Genomic DNA, 26699 nt, shown 5'->3' with positions numbered 1-26699 from the left:
TGTAAGTGTTGCTCTGGCCTTCGGATTGATGAAATCTCTATTTGTCAAAACATCAACATAAATAAATTAGCATAATTGACGTTGGGCTTTTAAATACGATGGGTATTAACTTATTATATATTAAATATTTTGTTGGTTCTAATCAACTTCATTATTATTGTGAGAATCACGAAAAATTGGTATGTTTTTATGAAAATTTGCTATTTGTTATGTATATGAGGTAGGTTATTATTTCATAGGATAAATTTCAGTTTAGTACCCTGTGGTTTGGGGGTAACATTATGTCAGTCCCTGCTCTTTCAATTTGATCAGCAACACCCCTGTGCTTTCAATTTCAATCAGTCGTGCCCAAATTTTACTGTTCCATCCAATTTGAACGTTAACTTTGACTGGATTGACAAAGTAAAATTTGGACGGAACAGTAAAAATTGGGCACGGCTGATTGAAATTGAAAGCACAAGGGTGTCACTGATCAAATTGAAAGAGCAGGGACTGACATGATGTTACCCCCAAACCACAGGATACTAAACTGAAATTAATCCTATTTCATAAATAACATATGAATGAAAGGCAAATATAGGTTACCAAACTTATTCTATTTTTGTTCTATGAATAAGGTACGTATGGTATTTCCAATTACAACCTAAAATTTGTGTAAATAATTTATCCAATCATTAGAACACTTTTTCTAGTTAATTTGATTTTAGGTATGTGTCTGATATATATGAGGTTTACTTTTTTTTTTTTTTTTTTTTTTTTTCCGAGTAAGGGCCGATGTGGCAGCTGCTCTAGGGTTTGAGCAGAGACGAGTGCAATGGCGGATCTTGCCAAACTAATGGATTTAGTGTAGCGATCTCACGTCGTCGCAGATATTGGACAAATCCGGATTGGGTTTGTTGCTGGTTCACGATTTGATAGAACACAGTAGGGCTGCCACTTGGTTTGGTAATTACCAAACCGACCGAATACCAACAGATGTTTTAGATTTGGTAAACTTTTTTAGTAACCGAAACCGATAAAACCGAATTCGAAAATTACCAAAAAAGTTGGTTTAATTTTGATAAATCTCTAATCTACTGATTATCTAAATATTAGATTTATATACTATAGTTTACAATGCACATACATGTATATTAAGAAATAAACATAAAAAATTTCATAATAGTAATGTTCAATACTACATTAATAATACATGTATTTTAAGTAAATTGGTCAAGGATGCTTAAATAACCTATTTTTATTAAAACTGGCTAAAACTTGATGTCGTATGTACAAAAGAAAGCTATAATAAGTAGATGAATACAAAGCTTATAATTATAAAATTGAAAAACCTAGTAGTTTTCATTCTAATTTGTATTACAAAGAATTAGTTGTTTTAAAGTTGGTAAATACCGAAAACCCAAATACCGAATTTGGTGGATATAATTAAAAACTGAAAATTTTGGTTGGTAATTGGTAGCTCAATTTTGAAACCGAAAAGTTTGGTTTTGAAGTTGGTAATACCTATAACCGATTCGAACCGACTGAGTGACAGCCCTAGTAGAACCTATGGAGACCAAAAGTAAAATGAATAAAAGGCTCGAGGGCTATCTTGTAATCTTACAATAAACATATACTCTGGAAATTGCTGTCTTCGTTTCTCTGTGTGTTCCCAATGGCTGCTTCTGGTTCCAAGAACAACCACCCTCCTCCCTCTTCTTCCAAGCCTCCCAAGAACCAAATCGTCATCGCCGACCCACAAATCCCAAACCCCGGCCCCTCCACCTCCGCCATCACTCCTTCCCGTGAAGACGTGGTCCTCTCAAGCGCCTCCCACCTCACGCGCCAAGAGCTCCTCCGCCGCCGCTCCCACAACCTCAAGGAGCTGACGAAATGCTACAAAGACCACTACTGGGGGTTCATGGAGCACCTCAAGATCCAGTACAGGGAGTACTACTGGAAGTACGGTGTCAGCCCTTTCAAAGAAGACAACAACGCCACCACCACCAATAACAACAACAACAATGGAGTCGCTGCTGTTGAAGGCAGTGATGACAACCACAATAACAATCGCCGCTGCGCTTCCGTCGGCTGTAAGTTGAAGGCCATGGCCTTAACCAGCTTCTGCCACCTCCACATTCTTTCGGATTCGAAGCAGAGGCTCTACAAGGCTTGCAATTATGTTATCAAGAGGTAGGTATTCGTCTTCTCTTTTCTTTCTATTGTTCAATTTTAGTTTCATGTGTATTTTTGTGATAATTTAATCTTTGTAGGAGTATGATATTAGGTGTGTATTTGAGTGTTGGACCTTGTTTTTATTCATGATGGACATTGAAGAAACATATGATCATGCTACTAGGATTTTGAGACACTAGTTTAGAGAGAAAAGGCTGTGGGGATAGAATGAGCAGTTGGATTTGGGCTGTGTTTCGGATGAAGTAGTTCCAGTTTTCATTGCAAGTCTAAATTACACAATCTAGAACTCTGTCGTTTAAACAGCAAAGGGTATTTACTTGTGGGAATAAGTTGGGGAGAAAGTGAAGTGGAAGGCTGAGCAGTTTCTTTGGGGTGTGGTATTGGTTAGGGCATGACTGACTATTTACAACTTCCATTGGGTAGTAAAGCCATAATTAGATAACTTTTGGAATCTGATTGTGGAGATTGTAGAAAGCCAATTGGAAGGGTGGATGGAAGTGTTTCCTTTCCTTCAATAGGAGGAAGGCCAGCCAGTTCAAGATTCCCAAAGAGAGTGACTCTGAAGCTGGAAACTTAATTTCCACGGGCAGGTGTTGCTGATGGGAATAAGGAAATTTGGTTGTAGAGGGATTAGATGGATTTTTGAGAATCCCGGTGGGGAGGAGTGGAGGTTTTATGGATAGAGTAACATCTTGGTCTTTAGTATCTTGAACTGTAGGACATACTGTTTGTTGCTATTTTTCCAAACTGGAAAGCCAGTTTAGATTCTAATTCTGTTTTTGGAATTTGTTGGTTGTAAGACAGTTTCCTACATTTGATTATATTTTATTTTCATTGATGTATTTCTGTTGTGGACTCCTTGTTGGCAGTGGGTTGTACTCTGTTTTGTTTTCAGTACCGCTACTTGATGGGTAGATCTGAAATTTTTTTACAACTGTCAGTGCATCAACTCTTGTTTCTTCTGATATAAATGCTGCTAATATTTTACTATACAAATTGTAATTTTAAGAAGCGTGCTCAACTTTTATGCCTTTAATCCAAATGATTTCTATTAGAATATATTCTCTTTGTCATTCTCGTCACTTAGAAGGCATAGTTATTTAAAGTCAAGCCTTACTGATTTGGCAAAACCATATTCCACATGTCCTTCCTCTGCTTACATTTAAATGAAACTCAAACCTCAAGAACTTTAAACCAAGACCGTGGAGAACAAAAATAGCTGCCAAATTACATTTAAGACTAACAAAATGTATTTTGTGCCAAGAAGAACATAATCCAATAATATGGAAGGTTATTCTTCTGTGACATGTTGTAGTTTTTTCTTTGTTAGTGATGAAGGGTTTTTTTTTATATCTGGGAAAATAAAAGGAATGAAGGAACAGGTAAATGGAAAACAGAAAATCAAAATAAAGGAAACTGAGGGAAACCACTGCCTTCTGTATTAGAAGGGAAAGGGGCTACATATTCTGTATACACTCATGTGAACTAGTGGATCTCAGTATATGGATTGAGTTGTACCGTTGTCATGAGAACTAGTGGGTACTATTTCTTGGTGCTCTACTTCTCATCTCTTTATTAGCACAGGCAACTACTGCCACTCCCCAATCTGACATAGGAAAGTAGTAAATGAACCCCAGCAGCTAGATGAGAAACTAATATCAAAATAATCCGTTTTACATGGTTTGGTTGTTCTTGGCTATTTTATTTCAAATAAGAGAGCTCATAACATGTAAAAACACAACATGTCATTAGTTGAAACTTTCTTTTTTGTTCTATTGGGTCTATTCTTCTTCCATCAATGAGCAGATATCGATTTTTTTTTTTACTGATAATTTTGTTCATGTGTGTTTGTAGTGCTCAGGCAGGACCTATAACATGTGGGAAGCCAATACTGAGATCCACTACCCCTTCTCTTTGTACTGTCCACTTCCAAAAGGCTCAGAAACATGTAACCAGGGCCTTGCGGAAGGCAGGGCTTAATGTTTCCTCATCAAGTAAGCTTGCTCCCAAGTTCCATGTGATAGTGGCAGAATATGTACGCCAAATCCAATCCACACGAAGAGCCGCACGAAAGGAAAATAAAAGTAAAGTTGCAATAAAGGAAGAAATTGCTGATTGACGCCCATCCTCTTTCTCCTTAAACTGGATGCATGGTGAACCTGCTAATTGTGTAAATGAAGCAAAACTAGAGGTGTGATTCTTTTTTTGATTCTTTCTCGCTTGGATCTTCAAAGCATCAGATTTTGGTGATGAGAGATGCAGTATAGCTTTGATTGTCCCATGGATTGTATGGGGTGGGTAGAGTTTTATTTTGATTTTGATTTTATTATTTTTTCTCCTAGTCAAGTTTTTAAGAGCTACAAGAGACGAAGTTCTTAGAGTTTATTAATTGTATTACTTCATTTTCAGTATGGTAGTTTCTACTTTAGATGTCTTTATTTATGTAATTTTAACGTTATGGTGCGTATTTAGGCAATGCTATGTTGATTCAGTGGGATATTTCATTTTATGGAAGAAGGCTACTATTAGTCTCATATCTCAATCCCATATTCACAATGGTCTTCCTCTTGGTACATAAAATACCATTCCTTGCCAGGCTTTTCTATAAGAAAACAATTGTTTACTATAAGTTCGAGATCTATATTCAAGCAAGGGTTACAGAATCTGGAAGTAACTTTAGCCATTACTTCAACGCATTCAAATTTATCCTCGTGTCCGCCAGATGCTAATGTAGTCACACCTCTGTTTTAAGTCTAAACCTATACGCATAACAGTTCCAATTTCTCTAAAGTTTGATTTCTGTACGTGAACCAATGAAGGGTTGAATTATTTGTAGTGACATTGAGGTATTTAAACACTGCAAGCATGGAATCATGATCCGATACTCTGTGAGCTGCGGTAACTAAAGCACGGAGCTTTCAAATGTAGGAGTGTTGCACAAGGAATTGAACAAATAAAAGTAGTGAGATTGAATTAATATCCATCTATACAAACAGTGGTGTGCACTTGGTCATAACTGACCAAGGAAATCATACTCGATAATACTTGGTTGTAAATTCAACAGTGAAAAAAAAAAACTCAACTTAAAAATATTTCTTTTACCGTTGGATTTACATCCAATAGTGGTTGAACATAATTTTCTTGATCTGTTACTGATGAGGTAAACATTATTGAGCGTATGTAACTAGTCTTGTGTGAGAGACTTATTTTTTCAAGGCAAACACCATGACAAGTTTCTTTGTGATGTTACAAACTTCATCAATAAAGTTATCGTTTCTACCAAACATAAAGGAATCAACAAAATCAAATCCCTTAACCTGAACAAAAAATAAATATAGTCAAACTAATTTCTATATAACCCTTGCAAAGTTCACAAATAACATCGGCCTTCCAGCAGTCAATGGAACAACAATAAGGTTTCTGGGAACATCACAACATGTAAATGGGTTAGAGACACTCAATTCAAACACATATATACATCAATCATCATGAAACACATGGCCTGAATGACACAAACTTGTAGCGGCCTATTTAGCTAACAGCCTTCGAATTCGAGTCTTCAATTTTTGAGCTGTCGTTGTGGAGAGAAACTGATGCATGTTGGGATTTACAAATGTGAATCACTCCTACATCAACTAAAGTTGAATTTGATAATTTTCTTCAAATTCTTCCATCTTTGCTGCAAACAATCTCAAAAAATTTCTCACTAATTAAACTTGGCTGCCCCAATATTTTTCACATGTTCATGGTATGATGCCACACAGATGGCCTAACAGAAACCGAGTTTGAACTTGGTACTACTTCAACCTGTGTATGATTTAGCCCGGTGTAAGTGTAGGCAGCTTTAGTCTTAAGAGCATCGATATTTCAGGCTTCAAACACATATCTTTTTTAACGCACTACTCTTCATTATATAACCAAGGGGCAACCGCAGCCCAGCTATTGATGAATGTGCCTAAATGTAAAAGCACCATCCCCCTTATATCACGTATTGACTTTCATTGCCGTTGCACCACATTCGAAGAAGTTGAACAGCTAGTACTAGTTGAAGTTGGCCTGTGATTTCTTGTTTGGATACTATAATATTAGTTGGGAGAAGTTGAGCTAAAACCCCATGTTCGTGCATTTTCAAATCTTTGATAGGGTATTTTTTATTAGCATACCTTGGACAATAACCCATGATGGCTTCCCCCATCGAAAATTGGCTACACAGAAGCCAAACCTGCAACTTGTGCTGATTTGCTTCACTTTCTTCGATTTGTCTTTGCTGCAGCCAACACTCATACAACATTTCCCATGATATTGTGTTTGCCCAACACTTTCCGCATGTTTTTGGCTTGATTCCAGACGGGTAGCCTTATGAAACCCAAGTTTGATCTTGATGCTTCCATTGCACATTTCAATACATCACATTTTCAATCAATTAGCTAACCACATTTGAGATCAGCCCCACGCCCGGTTCCATTTATTAAAATAATATTAAAATTTTGCATCGGGGGGGGGGGGGGGGGGGACATAAAACCTGAACCCCGGGCTACAGTAGAACTATTACAATAATTCTCGTAGAGTACATCCTGAATAATAGCAGGAGTCCCATCTAACCAAACATCATCAATAAAAGATAAACTAGCAAGGTGTGCAAGCCTATGTGCAACACCATTTGCTTCACGGTAAATATGTCGAATTTCCACATATTGAAAAGCAGTTAAGTACTCCTTACAATCATCAAAAACCCGACTTACCTTCGAGCAATTCTTCTCCTCATTCTTGAGTGAGGCAATCAAAAGGGCAGAGTCACTTTCAATTTCTACTTCCGTCCAACCTTGGTGTGTACCAAGAAGAAGACCAGCTCTACACGCCTTAGCCTCCATATTAATAGTCGAGTGTGCATGCAGAAAAGGTCTAGCAATGGCTGCAATACCCGTGCCCAAATCATCTCTGACCACCACACCAATACCTCCTTCACCACTATCCGCTCTATAAGCACCATCAATGTTAATTTTGAGTCAACCGCGCGTAGGACATTTCCATTTGGTCAAAGGACGCCTCTTCTTGCTACTGGCCTTCAGATGATATTTCTGAAAGTCCTCCAAACTTTGTCTACACCACTGAAGCATATGCATGGGTTGGAAATTACCCCCCTTCCAAACTAGGTTATTCCTTTCACACCACACAATCCAAAGGGCCATGAAAAAAATACTCAATCTGATCAAAGCATAACATGTCCATCATGTCTAGGACCCACCCTTTCAAATTACATGCAACGTGATTCTTGGCCTTTATCTTCAAAGGACCTAAGATCCAAAAACTTTGCAATGCTTCACATTGTTTGAACACATGCATTCCAGTTTCTATTTCCTTATGACAAAAGATGCAATTAATATCAACCATAGGAACTTTACGTAGAGATAAAGCTGACCTTGTTGGAAGGACTCCATGCAAGAGACGCCACACAAAAACCTTGACTTTTGGAGGCAAATTAGTTTTCCAGAGTTGTCTCCAGTAATGACGCAAAGGACCCCCAACAACCTCAGATGACGTAGAAGCCACATCCACCATCTTTAGGGAATTACAATAAACATGGTACCCACTCTTAACAGAGTACAATCCCTTATTATCGACTAAAACATTGACTGCGCAACATCATGATAAGACATTATGTAGCCCAAAAATATGATCCCTTTAGAAAATTGTGTAAGCTGAAATTGCCAAAAAAAAGTAATCCATAGCATTTATTTGATTTAGAATAGTTTATGACAGGACTCGTCCCGAAATTTCCCCCTGAAATTCCAGGTGGCCCTGCGGGGCCCACTTTCTCAGAAAATTCTACAGAACTTCCCTTAAAAGTGGTCGACCCCAACTTGTGAAAAAGACACAATTAATACACTTCTATGTATAAACTCATTTCCAACTCCTGGAGCCACATTGCTCCCCGAAAAGCAACCCATTAACCAACCAAATTTATCACAACCGAACCTTCCAAGTTTACAACAATCTCAAATTTATTCAAACTCAATCTCAACCCATAATTATACATATATTCATATGGAACCTCCCAAGATTATCAGAGCAATCTATAGAAAATGAAATATAATACACAAAGTAGGTTAACGGGTAACCTACAGATGATAGATGGTAGTGGTGGTGCTAAGCCTCAACTCCTAAGCCGAACTGCTACACTGCGAACTGGCCATTTTAAAACGAAAGGCCCAGGGGAGAAGTATATAAAAACGTTAGCGTGAGTGGACACAAATAAATGTTCTTAAATAATCGAAAAATAATAGGAATTTATACTCTCCCTCGTTTAATCCATTCAAAAGTCTAATGCATGCAATATTTGTAAAATAAATATTTGAGCTAATTTATACAACACTTTTGCCATTTATTTAACAAAGCTCAGAACTCAAGCTAACACATGTCAGCCCCGCTGACCAATGAATAATCAGACTAGCCCCGCGAGCCAAATAATAATAAAATATGGGGAAGAATTTATCACCATACGACTAAGGAGCCTCCCAGGCTCGGGTCGGAGTCTCCACTCTTGAACCTCCCAGGTTCTATCTCAACTCAGCCACAAACACATAGTAAGCGGGGAGGAATAGGCTAGCTAGTAATAAAATAATTAAATAAAAAGACCCAGGTATGGTGGATTAAAATCATACGAAAATCGAAATCAGTAAGGTTTTCCCAAAATCTCGCACGAATAAAAATAAATATAATTAGATGACGTGACCCCGCACGCCAAAATGTTCTCGAATTCGTTGACAAAATAAGCGGAAAGTATAATACAAATATAATCCTTTCAAAAGCTCGAAAATCAATAAATAAATTATACTAAAAATTTCCGAAAATTGCCTCGGAAATAAATCAACACTATTTTCAACAAAAATCATAAGTCTAAAATCGAGCATAAAAAAAAATCTCAATCCGAAAGTCGAATCCATATATCAATTTATATTCAAAACCGATTAAAGTGCTCGATAAAATAAATTGATATTTAAATAAAATCAATAATTCAGAAATTAATTAGCATGCATCAATTAAAATTAAAAATCCACTCACAATAAACGGCTAATCCTACTGTCGGTCGATATTTTCCTCCAATGGAGGCTCCTCAAGTCCTATACAAAAATAATATTCGTAAACAACTAAACTATTTTCAGAAAAATTAGAAATTACATTAAAATTATAAAAACTCTACACATAAAATTGTGGATAACTCCTGCACTCCTCCTTGGATTTAATCCAAACTTCACCAATAATATCAATTCATCGATTTACAATTTCTTGACAAATTCGAGAGAAATCCGACGGTCGGATTCTCGTAATTTGATAACCAAAATTCTATATTTTTCAGAAATTCATAATCAATTCAAAACTTCACCAACCTTCACCAAAGTCACATATACAAGTTCTAAATCAAGTATAGAATTTAACTAGCTAAAACTAGAAGCCGGAATCCTGCCCTACGAGCCTCCACGAGCCACCGACAGAGGCGGCGCGTGGGGCACAACCTCTGACCACCAAATTTTACCAGCAGCTTCCTCTCAACAATCCAAACATCTTTCTTAACTACAACAAATTCAGAAAATACCTTGAACTTGACAGGACCCGCCCCGAATTTCACCCTGAAATCCGAAGTGGCCCTGCGGGGCCCACCTTAGAAGAAATTCTACCAAAAATTTGGCGGAACTTCCCCTAAAATGGACAACCCAAAACCTGTAGAAAGAGAATTCACACTTCTAAATCACCCATCCTTATGCTCCTGGAGCCACCCTGCTCCCCAAATCAACATTCCCCAACTCGCAAAACACAAAACTCAACATAACAATACAAATCCCAAAGGTTATCAGAGCAATACTAATTCACAAGGGAATAAAAAAAATAGAGTAAATGATCAAGGGATCCTACAATGCGGAAGTGGTGACAATTATGCCTCAAATGTCATGTACGCCCGACCTCCACTAATTCGCCTGCAAACTGGGCATTTGAAACCGAAGGGCCCAGGGGAAAGTACATAAAAACGTTAGCGTGAGTGGACAAAAATAAATAATTTAATATGAATAAAACAAAATAAAACTTCATACTTTCCCACATTTTTCGATATATAAAATCCGGATGCATGCAACATTTATAGAACACTTAAGAAAATAATCCGAAAAACGTTGAACTCCAGAAAACCGACTAGCCCCGCTAGTCAAAACAACAAAGTAAAAGATTGAAATTTCAATACTCGAAAATATAAGTCCAGCCCCGCTGGTTAAGGAAACTCAGACTAGTCCCCGCTAGTCAAAAATAGTATAAGTAGGGGAAGATGATAGCCATACGAATAAGCCACTCAGGCTTGGTTGGGTGATAGCCTCCCAGGCTAAAGAACTCCCATAACTCCCGTAATATACCCTTACGCCACTAAGTGTAGCGATAGGATACTGGGCTACAGAATTACTGTCACAGAGACAGTAACCTGCGCCACAAAGGCGGAAGGGCTACGGTGATCCCATCACCGCGCCACAAAGGCGGAAAATCAATGCTAGCATGATAAAATCACCCCTCAGTATGGCACAGGGAAACATAACCGAAAATCCAGTAAATCCAAAATACATAAAGCTTCCCCCAACTCTCGCAAATGAATTTCCAACGACGTGTCCCACACGCCAAGAATATCTCAAATCAATAGCAAAAATGCGAGAAATAATAATAAATCATAATCTCCATAATTCGAAACAAAACCAATTCCAAAATCATCATCAAGGCATTCCCAATGCCAAAATCCGAAAGTCGATAAATAAATAAGATCAATAAATTAACGGCGTGTCCCACACCAAAAATAAACTCATATTCAAAAAATAAATAAGAAATAATTCCATCGAAATCCCATTTCGAAAATCTTTCAGAAATCTCAAATCGATGAATGAAATTAAATATGAAACTCCGGAAATCAGCATAAATCACAAACTCGAATCCGAGCATAACGAATTAATATCCGAAATTCATGACCGAGGTAAATCATAATCCATCTCAGAAAATCATTATTGAAAGCCAATCCATGAGATAAACCAATAATCAAATTCCGGAAACAAATAATATGCTTGAAAAGTAATATGATAATTAAATAAAGAATTAATTCAAGAAATAAACGCATGCATCATTATTTAAAACAAAAGTCCACTCACTGTACTATTCCGACGATCACGTATACGAGTTCCTTCATCGAGCCAGGGCTCGGTACGACATCCTGTGCACGATTATATTCCGTGAATAATTATTCAACAATTTAATATAATTCCTAAACTCAATTCCTCATAAATTACATCTCCCATTCTCCTCGGATTCAGCCCAAATTATACCACTAATACCAATTCGTTAATTTAAAGGTTCCAAGGCAGAACCGAGAGATATCCGACGGTCGGATTCTCGTAATTCGATAATCGAAACCCTAAACTTCAAAAATTCATAATTAATTCCAAGCTTCTCCAAAAATTACCAAACTTCACATACAAGCTCTACAACATTTATAGAATTTAATGGGCTAAAAACTGGAATTAAAACACTGCCCTACACGCCTCCACGCGCCACCAACAGTGGCGGCGCGTGGGCCCCACGCGCCGGCGGCCACCACCTCCGATGGCCACCAAATTTGGACAGTAGCATCTACTCAACACACCCAACCATTTATTCAACTACAACAAGTTCCAATTTTACCTGAAAGAGCTCCAATTCGGCCGATGAACACAAGCCCAGAAATTTCTCAAGAACCCTAAAATTTCAATTCATCAATTCGACTTCTACACAACAAATCGTGACACAAGGCCATAGGGGAAATGATCAGTGATGAAAACCGAACCTTCGATGCCAATTTCGTGGCCGGAAACGGCCGGAATCGCCTGAAATCGCCGGAATTCCTCAGCTGCCACCGTCGGGCTATTGGGCTTCGATCTCCTTTGTTCGGCCAAGACACCGTGACCCACGACCACCGCTGTATAGGGAAGGGGGAGCCGAGTCGACCGCCATTGAGGGCTCACCGTTTGGTGGCCGGACGGCGTCAAATCGAAGAAGAAAAAGGGAGAGGTCGACGGGGAGAGGAAGGACAGATCGGGAAAGGAGAAAGAGAGAGTTACTGAGTGGGTTTCCGGAAATGGAAACCTACTGTGGTAACTTTCCATATATATACCCAATTTACCATGAACAGTAAATTCTACATTTTTGGCCATAACTCTCGCATACTAAGTCCGATTTTTACGTACCACATATGCACGCGCTCGGTTTAACGTCCTCTACAACTTTCATGAAGAAACTTTTCTCAAATTTTGACCCGAACAAAAAGTCAACTTTTAGGGCCACTAAAAGTACTAAACCGAAAGTAAAAGTGAAAGTAAAGGTCGTTTACCGTCCAAATGACTAGTAAACGGGTGAATTTGGGTTCGGGACGTTACAGAACTGGCCGGAAACCAAGCAAACCCGAAAGGACCCGATTAGCACAATGAAATTTTCCAGCCGTGATTTCTTCCTCCACGCTTCAATTCGATGCAAAAGGCTTGGAGAGCTTGAAGGATGGCTCAAGGCGCTTCTAAGAAGCCTGGTTTTGTCACTGGAGGTGGCCGGATTTGGGAGAAAACGGCGTTGACCTCTTTCTGCTACAGTAAAGTTTACGGCCTTGGTTCTCCGTTTTCCGGCCAAATCGCCGTGAGCAACCACTGCTTGTGTGTCAAGGAGGAGAAGGTGAGTCTAATAAGCCCGGTGGCACGGCGTCAGGTGGGCGGACGGCGAAGAAACGCCGTTGAACAGTGATCATCGAAGAGAGAGAGAGAGGGAGCGCTGGAGGGAGGAGAGAGAAAGAGAGAGAGTTACCCGGGGTAGGTTCTGACTTACCACAGTAAATTTTTCAAATTTCTACCATTTACTCCTAACAGTAACTTTAGTATTCCGCTTGTAACTTTCGCATACGAACTCCGATTTTTAAGTACCACATATGCACGCGTTCGTTTTAACGTCCTCTACGGCTTTCATGAACAAAATTTTCTCAAATTTTAACCCGAACAAAAAGTCGACTTTTAGGGCCACTAAAAGTACCGAAAACAATTAAAACGTAACCGAAATTGTCATTCCTCGTTTAATAACAATTAAGCATGTAAAATTTTGGTTCGGGACGTAACAGTTTAAAAGTTACTAAATGAACAAGACATTTATGTAACCAGATTAGTAAACTTTAAATATAAATAAAATTATAACTCAGACGAATGAATTAAAAAGCAAACTTAACATGGAGGCTGATGTGAAAAGGACATGAAAACTAAACAATTTACTTGTAATAACCATCTACTTCCTCATATGACATGTTTCCAGGCACAAGAAACTCTACTAAGCATTCATGCTCACAAAAGATGAGGCTTTATTTATTTATTTATTTTTTGTCTTAGGGGTTTGGGTCACATATCAAATAATAGTGGGATTGAGAGAAGCATATGCAAGCAGCTCCTTATTGGTTTCAATTACAGCCATGTCCTCTTCTTTTAAACTCAAGAACGCTTCCATGCCTTCACCGTCTTTTGTATCAATCAACACAATTGTATTCTTGATTTTCAAACCTGGAAAAGTGACCCAAGATGGCTTTCCCCATCCAAAATTGGCTTCATAAAAGCCAAACCTGCACCAACTGCTGCAGATATAGTTATTTATATCATTATTATCCATTAAATCTCCATGCTCTTTAAAATTTTGGCAAATAGCATCCCCGCTAACTCCCTCACCATATTTCACTTTAAATTCCTCAATGCTTTTCCTGATTATAGCAACTAAGCTTTGAAGAGTTGCATCACCTTCTTGTGTCTTCGCTGCAAAGACATATCCTACAAGATTTCCCATTAAAGTGGGATGCTTCAATACTTTCCGCATGTTTGCTGCTAGAAACAGCATAGCTGGCCTTGTAAAACTCAAGTTTGATCTTGATGCTTCCATTGCACATTTCCAAAGAAGTGCTGTCACTACTTCAACACGAGTTGGATTTGGAACGGTGGCACTAGTGGCTTTAGACTTGAGACGTACAATATTTGAGGCATCAAACACAAATCTCTGATTGACACAAGCTTCACTATTAACATATTCCCTGGAAGTTGACAATGAGTTGATGAATAAATCTTGTTGTGGGTAAAGAGATGCTGGAACACCAAATTCTGTAGCTGGAAGAGCCACTACATCAGAGCCGAGGCACATTGCTGCCCAGCTACGGATGAATGTTCCGAGTGTAAACCCGTCCGCAATCTTGTGTGAAATGGTAATCCCAATTGCAAGTCCACCACATTCAAAGAAGTTGGCTTGGACTAATAGGAGATAGCCTGTGCTTTCAAATGTTGATTGTAGGTCATTGGGAAGTAATTGACTTAGTATCCCAGAATTGTGTTTTTCCATAACCTTTGATATGGGACAATTGACACGAGTTTCAATAAATGCAGCCCCATTGTCATTACAACAGATTGAAAGAATGTTGTTGTGGCTAAATATTCTTCCTGCAAAGGGATAGAAGCGGCTGAGGGTTTTAGATAATGAAGTTTTCAGAAGCTTAGATCTTTCGGTAATCATAGAGTGATGATGATCAACTATATTGATCTTATGATCAGTAATACTATTGTTGGGATAGAAGACAAGTAGGGGGACATACACATCTGGTAAAAGATGATCAAAAACAGAGAGGTTGGAAGTTCTAAGGTGGTGAAGAGAAGAAGATGATGGTGTAACTGTTTCCTTACTGATTACTTCGATCACCATTTCTGAACACATTTTGCTCCAAACGTATATGAGTTTCTTAATAAAAAAATTCATCTATATAAAGACAGATGATGATGTAATGGAAGTCAGCTTCTCTCATCTTCTGTATGCATTTTATGACCATTAAAAATTGTGGGCCCTGTTACCATGTGCTGTTTTGTTGATTAATATTGTGTCATTTTAGTGAAGTGTGATGTGTACCTGTTTTGTGTATAATTGATTAATTTATTTTGTGTTTAAATTTGAGGTTAATTATTGTGTATTCTTAATTGTTATGTGACAAAAACACAAGTAATTATATACACACATTGCAATATATTTAACACACACCCGCTCTTTTTGAAAAATTTCTAAATATGTGTTTACCCTCGCAACAATGATAAACTCAAAAAGGAAACAAAAAAATAAAAGCTATGGGGACTGCCATAGACAATAAGACGACAAAGATAATCATCATCAGCTACAGAACTTCCTCTAACCATGCAGCTGAAAAAATTAATGTATTGAATTTATGCATACTTGGTAATATCATTTTCTTCCAATTTTAGCCAAAACTAGCTAACCGATCTATAATCTACAATAGATTGGAAATAAATGCATGATTAAAATTTATGTCGGCATATTTGGTTCTTGTTAAAAATTGAATATACCTGATTTTATATATATTTTTTTCCATGAGTAGGGGAAAAAGAGGAACTTTCACATAGAAAATGGACAAGAAATTTTATGGGGCCTCTAATGAGAAAATAAGCATGTGTGAATGAAAGTCAGTGGAGTTGGGCAGGCAAAATATTGACTCTAACATTAACTAGGATTGATTATCGATTTGTTAGGCACAATATTGACTCTAACATTAACTAGAATCATATTAGTCAAATCTTGACTCTAACATTAACTAGAATCATATTAGTTAGGCAGAGTATTGACTCTAACCACTACTAGAATTATGCTCATAGACATCATGCCATTTAAGTCGGTGAGAAATACACGCGATGTAAAACAATGTCATTAACATTGTGTGTGTGTCTTTTTACGCACAGAAAGAAGCAAAGGTAAATAATTTACTTTTACTTGTGGCAGTATGTGTGTGTGTCTTTTTACGCCATTGCAGCTGTTGATCGTGTCATGGTGTCATTATTTATAATGAGTTTGTTTTTGTTTCTCTAATCACTGGGTTATTATTTTAATTTTTCCAAAGTTAGCTTTTGGTTGCTAAGAAATCTGGATCCGGATTCTCGGCTATAATGTTGTTATATTTGCTAGAATCTGCTTGGACTTCACTATGATGTTGCCATGTCATAAACTGGCAATCCAACAGTTTAAAGTAAAAATTCTTAACCAAAAACTTCTCTGATAAAGTTTCTTCTCATCATTTTTGCATCACTGATCAAGCTGTCAACAAAACTTTCTTTTGCACAGATTGTGGAAACCTCAGAGTTGTAAATGAAACGATCATATGCCTCGCCAAAACTATCTTTATGAAAAAGCGTAATGATCTGAATGTTTCTATGAATAACTGGTTTTCAATGTCCTTGAACTCAATCTCCCCAATAGCAAGAACAATAGGAAAGAACAGGACCCATATATATATATATATATATCATTGTGTTTCATTGAACAAAGCAAGTTAGTTCAAGAACTAATGTCTCTGATTCAGAATCCAAAACCGCCAATGCTCTCTGATTGCTGGAACTCATTTTACTAAGGTATGTCATTTTGTGGGAAGCAGAAAATGTTTGATCAGCTGATAGAATTTTGGTGTTTACATACTAGGAAATGTTGTTGAGCTTTACCACAGCAACCCATCAGAACTTTGAAGGTGTTTTCTGAATTATTTTGATTACAATCTAGTGGTGGTTTTTGTTAATTTTGTGTAATCAGTGGGTTTCCAGGTGAAACTTTTTTTCTAGTTCTGTGTGGAGTTTAAACTTGTTTACTATTTGCTTTCTTTGCTGCTCTTTGTTTAGTAAGGTTTTCCTGCTAATTCTTGTATCATACATTCTTTTTTGATGTTGCGGGCAAGTGGGGATTTGAACTTGGGACCTTATCGAACATAATGGATGAGAAAAACCACTAGACTTATAGTGACTTAGTAGTATTTCCTGTAAAGATTGTTTACTCCAATTGATTTACATATGTTAATTTTCTGCACACATGATCTTAATAGTTTGATGATAGAATTCTAAAGAAAGTTTTTTTATTATAATTTATCTTATCCTTTAAAGAATGGTGGTTGATATGATTATTGAAAAGGAGAAGGTAAAAGGAATGGTGCTTGATATGATTCATTTGCGTAGGTTCTCTTTGACTTATGTTACATGGCTTTGTCAGAGACTGAAGTGTTAATTTTTCAGGTGCATATAAAGGGGCTCAGGGTCAAGAAGATGGAGATATAGTTGTGGGTTTCTCTCTGAAGAGTCTTCTGAGATAATGTTTTCTATTCTGAAATGGAAATGCTCATGGTCTATGATATCGGCGGTTGCTTCTATTGTGGGATTGGTTTCACTAATGTTGGATTCAAAAGTTCATCTCCTCTTCTTTCCATTAGTTCCTTCTTTCGAGTACTTTAGTCAAACTCATAACTCTTGTGTCCCAATCAATGCTTCCACTGAAGCAATTACAGATCATTTTAGGGGAAATTTAGAACCTCCTATTGACTTAGAAAATCATTTTCCAGCTGACTTGCACAAGGTAGTTGTTTTTTGTGGAGCACCATGGAAGGCAGAGATTGGCCGGTGGCTTGCTGGTTGTGGCTCAATTTCTAATAAAGTCAACATTGTGGAGGTAATAAGAACAACTTTTTACATGATGTAACATAATTTTTTTTTTCTGAATGAGTGAAGTAGATTTCTTATAATGGAGTTAATTCATGTACAGAAGGAATAAAGAAAATTAGAAACATAGAGATGAATACCTTGCAAGTTTGAATCAGGAGGTGGGAAGAGAAGTGGGAGTGAATGGGTGTTTACTCAGTTAATCTATGAAACCAGATGACACAAAAATGTTATTATTATTCTTCTATTTTTATAAGCCCTTGGAGATATGTGAGGTGAATATCAATTTTTATGGGAAGAGTATTCATGTTAACTAATTGTTCTGTTGGCAGTTAATAGGTGGGAGTGGCTGCAAAAATGACTGCAGTGGTCGAGGTTTTTGTAATTGTGAATTGGGACAATGTCGGTGCTTTCATGGATATAGTGGTCAGTATAATTTCATCTTCTTTCTTTCGGTGTAATTAAATTAATACAAAACTTCAAATAATTAGGAGCAATCAGAAGTGGGTATGATGCCCAATTAGTCATCTCTGGAAACAAACTGAGTTTATACCATAATGGTATTAGTTTCTGCTATGTACTTTTATAAACAGCCAACTAATATGTCAGCTACTCGCCAATCTTTCTAGCTTCTCCTTGGTTATATTTTGTAACCATACCACCACAGCAGATAGCAGGCATAGTGAGAAACTTGGTTTGCATTATAATATGACGAGTACAGCAGTAGTTATGGATGCTAGGATAGGAATGTCTTGTAAGCTCAATGTCTTTTTTTGTCTTTCCCTTTTCCTTTCCTTTCTTTCCTTCTGTTTTTCTTGTTATAGCTAATTGTTCATTTCATTTTATTTGCAGGTGAAAACAGAAGAACAAATGGGATATAAGTATGGCGAGGCTTGCTTTCGTTTATGTTTCTAGTATCATGTACCATTTAGACTTAAATTTTTGTTTTATTTCGACATGTTATGCATAGAAATACTTGAGATGTTGTTAAGTACTTTGAGCATCAATATTAATCAAAATTTATTTACTTACGATATGTTTCTCATTAGATTTCCTAGCAATAGTTACAAATCAATTTATAACTATAAAAATGAAGTCATATAAGTTCTAAAAGAAAAAATTGATGTCCCATTAGCCAGTGGATAACAAAATATTAAGTAAGAAACGATGTAACACAACCCAATGAACATCGACTTATTAAATAAGAAACGATGTAAAACAACGCAATGGACATTGACATTGTGTAAGAAACGATGTAAAACAAATCAATGGACATCGATTTATTAAATTAAAAACGATGTCTAGTATAAGTATGAACATCGGTGCCAACGTCAAAAACTGATGTTTAATAGAAAAATGGACATCGCTTCATAAAAGGAAACGATGTTTAATAGATTAATGAACATCGGTCGCGTAATACAAAAGAATGTAGATTCAATCTTAAATAGTGTGATATATGGTAAGTACCCGTAAAACTTATAAACAGCAGGCAAACTTCAAAAACACCGATGTGTAAGAGAATATAACACATCGTTTCTAGAATGAGTAACGATGTTAAAATGAATACTAGTGCTGTTGGACCTATATTTCGTTAAGCATTAAATGCAAAAATATGAAGGTTTAACAATATCTAAAAACACCAATTTGTGATCATAATAGCAGTTTAACATCGATTCTGGAACATAATCTGATGTTTATTATTATATGGGACATCGGTTTTTAGCCGATGTCTATTTTTTTCCGATCTTTTACATCACCCACTAACACATGTGTACAAATTTTTTTTTTACATCGGTTTCTGGCCGATGTATATGAGGAAAATTCTAGTAGTGAACAATCCTACTTAATGCAATGCTGCCTAACCCTTCTTGGAAGCTGCTTTTTGTTTTTTGTACAAAAGAAAGTGCAGGTAAGAGGGAGGCTTCCCTACACTACCAGGGCCAGGGCGAACCTATGACCTTGACCTAACAGGACTTATGAAACTGGCCAGTGTCCCATCCTTGCCCATTGGTATCAAGGTTTCAAATTTCTCCGAAACTGCCGAAATTTCCGTAATTTTGAAGTACCTAAACGAAATCCATATGCTATATCATTTCCGTAAGGAGTTTCCCGAAATTTTTCCAAATTTTCCGTAAATTTCCGCGAAATTCTTAATTTCTGAAATATCTACACATAAAAATATATTTAAAAATTTACACCGTCTCTTAAATTTCTGTGAAATTTGTATGTCACCAACAATGATTTTTTTACTTCATACTTTCATGAAGAAATATGAAATTTTGATTTTTTTTTTTTGCAATCAAGTTGAATACAACACGTCCAAAAAAAAAAATTGAATACAACAAAAAATCTTTTTGCTTTTATCTGCCGCAAAGTTGAATGCTCCAACAACAACATAATTCCTTTTTGGGGAAATGATCATTTACCCAATTTCAGCTTAAAAATTGCCCAGTTGCTCAACTAAGAGTTTAAAAACCCCATTTACCCAAAACACTCTAAGAGATTATTTCCCCTTTACCCAATTAATTATTTTTTATTTCTTTTTATTTATTTTTGGAACTTTTTTGCCCTCTCCTTCTTTCTCACTTAGAGGGAGAAATCATCCTCCACCTTGCCGGACTTTGGTGACCAGCGGCCGACCGTCGACTCCGGTGACTAGTGGCCGGCCTCGGATTGCCTCGGACTCCGGTGACCGGAATCCGGTGACCGGTGACAGGAATCGCCGAGTAATCATATTATTGCCCCCAGTAATCATATTATTGCCCCCCAAAAATCATATTATTGCCTCCCAAAAATCATATTATTGCCTCCAATAATCATGTTATTGCCGTCCAGTGAATTATATGAACTCCCAAAACCAAAATGAATACACTACAGGCACAATTGATCAATTTATAATCATATTATTGGTTCCCAATAATCATATTAATGCCTCCCAATAATCATATTATTGCCCCCCAATACAAAGTCCAATGTCTCTACTGCCTCCCAATAGACCACCAAAAATGCACCATTTTGTAGGATTCACTGATAATTTGACTTTAATACATAGAAAACAACAGGTAACTTATCAAAACACCACACTATAGTGATCCATGTCCCTCGTATCAAAGTCTACTGTGGGCCAATAATGTGTCTACTGCCCCCTAGTAGACCATCAAACAAACCCCACAGTTACATTGCAATCTCAGGATACCAAAAAAAAAAAAAAATGCTCTGGGCACCCAGAAATTGCTCTGGGCACCCACGTCTAAAGCTGATCGTGATTTCTCGCCGGTGCTGGTGTAAGAGAGAGATAGGTGATTGTGCTTGGTTGTATTTGAACTCGTTTGTGTACGAGAGAAGCATGGGGTTGATATCGTCAGTGTCGGGGCGAGAGACGGAGATGATGGTGGTGGTGGGCAACTCCTCGAAAATCCTCGGGGACTGGAACAACGATTGCCTGAACGATAGAGGCTTAAACCCTCAAAACCCCAGAACCGAAACACCCAGAATTCCAAACCCCAAAATCGAAACACCACCCAGAACTTCAAACCCAATGAAAGGCCCAATCTTTCAAAACCCCCTTTTCCTTCACCCCCTGATGTCACCAGCAACAGTGAAAAAGCAAAGACCTTTGAGAATCTTCCGAAGCTGCCGTTGATTTCAGCCACCAAAATTGGAGTTTGGTACGAAGAAGCTGAAGAATTGGAAGGCAAAGTGGTCGGGAAGATGAAGAAAGCCGAGGCAAGGAGTGGCGATGGTCGGGATCGCCGATCAATCGAACAGCGACGAGGACGTTGGAGTGGCTGGATCGCCGATCAATCGAACGGCGACGAGAACGTTGGATCGCCGACTGGAGCTTCATCGTCGTCTTCAGGTTTGGACTGCATCTCCGGCGCGGCGATCAGAGAGAGAGAGACAGACCGGAGGTGGAGATCATGGGGAGGAGAGAGAGAGAGAGAGAGAGAGTGGAGGTGGAGGTGGAGATCGGGGGGAGAGAGAGAGAGTTTGGGAAGGAGAGAGAGACTGATAGGAGATGGATGGGTTTTAATTTAATTAACAGGGGCTAAAATGTCAATAGATGTAAGATTGGTTAAATGAGGTTAAAAAACTCTTGCTGGAGTAAGTGGGCAATTAGTAGTCTAAAATTGGGTAAGTGGTCACGGCCCCTTCCTTTTTTGCTTTGTCTCAAATTTCGTATGCTTCATAAAATGAAACACCATATTGAGTAATTTCACAATATTCGATATATGGATTGCATATGGAAAGAGATCAACACACATACAATACCCATGTGATGAAGTACCAAAATAATTTTCAAAATTCATGTATTTGGGAGCAGTATTGTATGATACTAAATGGAAGCAGTTCAACCAGCTAGATCGAACCACATTGTAGTAGCTTTTATATTCTTTTTGTTGTACTTGTTCATTTTCATTTATGGGGTTTTGGTATTACGTCATACTCCTGTTTAATGTAGACGTAACAACAACCAACCAACACTTATCTATATCATTTATCTCCAACCAAATTTGGAGAAAATTGGAGTGCTCACCTTTCAGCACAGTTGAGAATAATGAAAGAACTTGAAATGCTTGTGAAGACTATAAAGCCTCTCGGCTGCATTTATAAGAGCCAAAACGGTCCCCCACTTGCTGAGGAAGGTATACTGAAAAAATGGTGGAACGAGACTGTGTTAAGAAGCTTAATTGTAAAAATAAAAGGATTAAATATTGTTTAGTCATTGAGCTTTTGACCAAAAAACACTTCAGTCCCTGACCTTCTAATTTCACACGTTTAGTCCTTGTACTTCAAAATTTTGGACCAATAGGTCCTTTCCGTTAGTTTCCGTTTAAAAACTCCGTTAATAGCTGACGTGGCAATCCCTTTCCTGCTAAAATGTCTGTTATACCCTCATTTCATTTTTTAATTTTATATATATATATATACACTTTTTTTTCTCTGTTTATCTTTTCTTCTTCCTCCTCTCTCTCTCTCCTCTCCTCCTTCACCGACTCAATGTCGTGCCCTCTTCCTCCTCCTTTCTCTTCTTGTTGTCCTCTACCCCCAGATCGGAACCCTCACTCCGCCTCACACTAGTATCTCCAATCCCAAGCTTCTCTATGTCTAATCTCTATTTTCTCTCTCCCAAACATTATCAGAGCCTTTCATGACGACGGCGATGACGAGTATAGCGGCCGCTGCGTGCGGTGGAGGAGGGAAGGATTGGGTGCTCGTGGCGGCGCAAATATAATGAAGAGCCTGGGCAACACGCCGGATGAGGTGAGAGAGGATATGTTGTTGATCTTCTCCAGCTTTGATAACCGGCTGTCGAATTTGACCAATATGATCAACGACGAATCGAAGGCAGAGGACGACCGATTCGAGGAGGAGAAGAAGGTGATTTTCTGGTGGGAGGCTAATCACGACTCGATGAGGAGTATCGTACCTTGCGAGAAGTCGCCGAACATGTCGACGAAGTATTTGTTGGCCGTGGATAAGATCCTCAGTTCATCGTGGCCGTGGTGCTTATTTTTTTGTTCTAATTTGATTTTAAAATTGGGATTGTGAAATTGTGATTGTGTAGATTTATAGGGATGAGGAGATATTGAATTTCGTGTTTGTTTGGGCTAGTGAGGGCTCTGAGTTGAAGGGGGATGTTCTGGCTACTTTCATAGGCAGCCTCATGGCGGTGAAGTATTTGGTGGGCTAGGGGATCGGAGAACGAGTAGCAAATGGCGAAGTCAGAGAACGAGTAGTGTAGGGGCGGAGGAGGAGGCAGCCTCATGGTGGCGAAATTGAAGAAGTAGCAGTAAATAGAGTTTGGGGATGATCATTTGAGAGAGGAGGGAGATAAATAGAAGGAGAGAGGAGGGATAAGCAGAAGGAGGAGAGAGATGGGGAAGAAGAAGAGATAAACAGAAAATAAATAAAAACAAAATAAATAAATAATTAGTAAAAAAAGAAAGTGAGGGTAGATTAGACATTTTGGTGAGAAAAAATTGCCACGTCATCGATTTAACTGAATTTTTAGACTGAGACTAACGGAAAGGACCTATTGGTCCAAAATTTTGAAGTACAAGGACTAAACGTGTGAAATTAGAAGGCCAGGGACTGAAGTGTTTTTTGGTCAAAAGCTCAAGGACTAAACAGTATTTAATCTAAAATAAAAATTGTATTATTGCCAAGTGTCTCGGTCAGCATTTTCTGACCAAGAATTAATCAATATCTTGTGGAGGATTTCTTCTACAATTGCCCAGTTGTTTACGTCCAAATTAAGATGGTGGACTATTGTGTGCGAACTTTCTTTCGATGGACTTCCTTAAAAATAATAGGCTACACTCACTTTCTTTGAATAGTCTACAGATTAAGATATTTGAATACATTACTGATATGATTTTTTCGATTAGATACATGATATAGTTTTTTCGATTAGATACATGATATAGTTGATTAAAACCATAGTTTTTTTTTTTTGAACCAAAAGAAATTTATTAATGAATACGATTGAGATCGTACATAAGGGCATCCAGGAGAAGTTCTGGAGTATTTACAAACCACTCATGATTAACATTAGACTCAAAACCATGACTAGCAAGCCTATGAGCGACATTATTAGCCTGCCTGGGAACAAATTGAATACGAATACCTGCGTTTGGAGTTAACAGGTCCTTAACTTCAGCAATTAAAGCATTGACTTGAGAGAGATCAACCTGCTCACTGGTGAGAGCTACTACTGCTACCTGGCAATCACTTTCGATCACTGCACTCGTTACGCGCATGGAGTGTAAGAATTGCACACCTTGCTTCAAAGCCATCAGCTCGGAGTGAAGAGGAGAACTGATATAATCCACCCTATGTACAAAAGCAGCTAGAAACTACCCTTGCATATTTCGAAGCACACCCCCTGTACCCCCATAGGGAACTTGAAGTAAATAGGCTTCATCGACGTTCAATTTCAAAACATCCCCAACAGGGGGTTCCCACTTCTTACTCAACTGATGACGACCTTGAGAAGGATTCCCACATATGTTTGCTTGTAGAAATTCCTCATACCAAGCTAAAGCATTTGCCACAAGGCAAGAGCTAGTCTGAAAATGATTCTTCCATAAAATTTCATTTCGGTTTCTCCACAGACTCCATAAAAGAATAAGGGCTAAATACTAGTTACTACCCTATGGTTTAGGTCCAAAATCAATTCAGTCCCTGGACTTCCAATTTCATCAAAAACACCCCTGTACTTTCAATTTTAATCTAATAGATCCAATTCGTTAATTTTCTGATGAGGGTTCTAGTTATAGTTGAGTTTTTTGTTTAAAAACTTTTTATTTGATAGATTTCTAATAGTGGGATCCACTCCTAAACTGACTATGCATACCACCTCAACACCACATCATAAAACATAGGCCCCATATGAGCCACGCTAGCAAGTTAACGGACTCAATTAATGGAAAACTAACAGATTGGACCTATTAGATCAAAATTGAAAGTGCAGGGGTGTTTTTGATGAAATTAGAAGTTCAAGGACTGAATTGATTTTGGACTCAAACTACAGGGTAGTAATCAGTATTTAGCCCAAAAAATAAGCAGCTTATCAAAGAGGGTTGAAGACAGAGAACTAGCCCTTGCCAACAACCAGTCCTTCCACGGTAAACAGTCACAGAACACAACACAACGTACCTCACCGGTATACGCCTTCGCTGTCAAAGCCACTCTAGTAGGAAGAAGATTATGAGCAGCACGCCATCCAAAAATGGCCACCTTGTTGGGAACTTTGGCCTTCCACAAAGCCTTCCAAAGCTGAGCATACGGATCTCCATTGGATGTTGAAGCAAAAATGTGGCCAATGGAAAAAGCACGAGCCACCTTGTACGCATATTTAACCGAAAACCAACCTTTCTTGTCAAACTTCCAAGCAATCTTATCTACCCTAAAGCGTCTACTTAAGGGAATAGTCAAAATATGTGTGGCAATATCAGGTACAAAACATGCATGAACTGCAACATTGTCCCATGATCCAGTACTAGGATCGAGCAAGTCAGCAACATATTCAAAAACAGTTTCGGACAGTCTAGATATTGAGTGGGCTGCAACATTAAGAATCCATTCATCTGTCCATATATTAACAGAGGTTCCATTGCCAATCCTCCGAAAAATACTAACTTGTAACGTTGATCTGGCTTCCAGAATACTTCGCCAAGAATAGGATGGTCTATCACCCAAATCAGCTGTAAGAAACGAACCATTAGGGTAGTAGACAGCCTTAAATACTCGAGCTACAAGCAATGTAGGGTTGGACAAAAACCTCCACCCTTGTTTTGATAACATGGCTAAGTTATGAGCATAAAGATGTTTAAATCCTAACCCACCCTGCTCCTTTGGAAGACACATCCTTTCCCACGATCTCCAATGAATCCTCCTTTTTTCATCAGTGGTTCCCCAAAAAAATTGGGCACAGAGTTGCTGGAGGTCGTCACAAAGGGACTTGGGAAGCAAATAACAATTCATGACATAATTCGGAAGAGCTTGAGCAACAACTTTGAGAAGAAGCTCTTTCCCTCCTACACTAAGTATCTTAGATCTCCAACTTATCAATTTCTTGGTGAGTCTTCCTTCAAATAAGCAAAAATGGCTGTTTTATTATGCCCTACATGTATTGGCAAACCAAGGTATAACCCATGTTCCTTCACACATTTAACACCAAGAATGGCTGCCAGGTGATTCCTCGAATGCAAGCCCACATTACCACTAAACACCACACTAGACTTCTCTAGGTTAATTTTCTGCCCTGAAGCCCTGGCATAAATGGAGAGAATATTCTTAATAGCCTGGCACTCTCTAACAGAAGCTTCACCAAACAGAAAACTATCATCCGCAAATAACAAGTGATGGATGGTTGGAGCAGATGGGGACATAGTGATTCCCCTGAGAACCCCATTCTGAACCCTTGAAGAAATTAACGCAGAGAGACCTTCTGCACATAAGATAAACAGATACGGAGAGAGA

General features: G+C 38.1%; 4 protein-coding genes across 4 annotated transcripts; 2 read left to right on the top strand and 2 right to left on the bottom strand.

Moving 5' to 3' along the window:
- The first annotated feature begins 1618 nt into the window (after positions 1–1618).
- Positions 1619–4684, top strand: LOC133709798 (uncharacterized). The gene is made up of 2 exons (XM_062135682.1): positions 1619–2172; positions 4030–4684. Exons 1-2 carry the CDS (start codon positions 1655–1657, stop codon positions 4292–4294), a joined length of 783 nt encoding a protein of 260 aa, XP_061991666.1. The 5' UTR covers positions 1619–1654; the 3' UTR covers positions 4295–4684.
- Positions 4685–13509: 8825 nt separating this feature from the next.
- LOC133712258 (BAHD acyltransferase At5g47980-like) lies at positions 13510–14955 on the bottom strand. Its single transcript, XM_062138367.1, has one exon. It carries the CDS (start codon positions 14947–14949, stop codon positions 13609–13611), a length of 1341 nt encoding a protein of 446 aa, XP_061994351.1. The 5' UTR covers positions 14950–14955; the 3' UTR covers positions 13510–13608.
- A 2352-nt stretch (positions 14956–17307) lies between these two features.
- On the top strand, positions 17308–18355 carry LOC133708509 (uncharacterized). Its single transcript, XM_062133975.1, has 2 exons — positions 17308–17721; positions 18044–18355. The coding sequence occupies exons 1-2, from the start codon at positions 17368–17370 to the stop codon at positions 18170–18172; spliced, it is 483 nt and encodes a 160-aa protein (XP_061989959.1). The 5' UTR covers positions 17308–17367; the 3' UTR covers positions 18173–18355.
- A 5832-nt stretch (positions 18356–24187) lies between these two features.
- Positions 24188–26084, bottom strand: LOC133711538 (uncharacterized). The gene is made up of 3 exons (XM_062137643.1): positions 25374–26084; positions 24576–24784; positions 24188–24533 (listed from the first exon to the last, which is right to left on the bottom strand). The coding sequence occupies exons 1-3, from the start codon at positions 26082–26084 to the stop codon at positions 24188–24190; spliced, it is 1266 nt and encodes a 421-aa protein (XP_061993627.1).
- Positions 26085–26699: the final 615 nt, after the last annotated feature.

This window comes from Rosa rugosa, chromosome 5 (genome assembly GCF_958449725.1).
Source record: "Rosa rugosa chromosome 5, drRosRugo1.1, whole genome shotgun sequence".
NCBI classification, from domain to species: domain Eukaryota; kingdom Viridiplantae; phylum Streptophyta; class Magnoliopsida; order Rosales; family Rosaceae; genus Rosa; species Rosa rugosa.
Note: the sequence above shows the minus strand (reverse complement) of the source record. Positions and strands in the feature narration are given on the sequence as shown.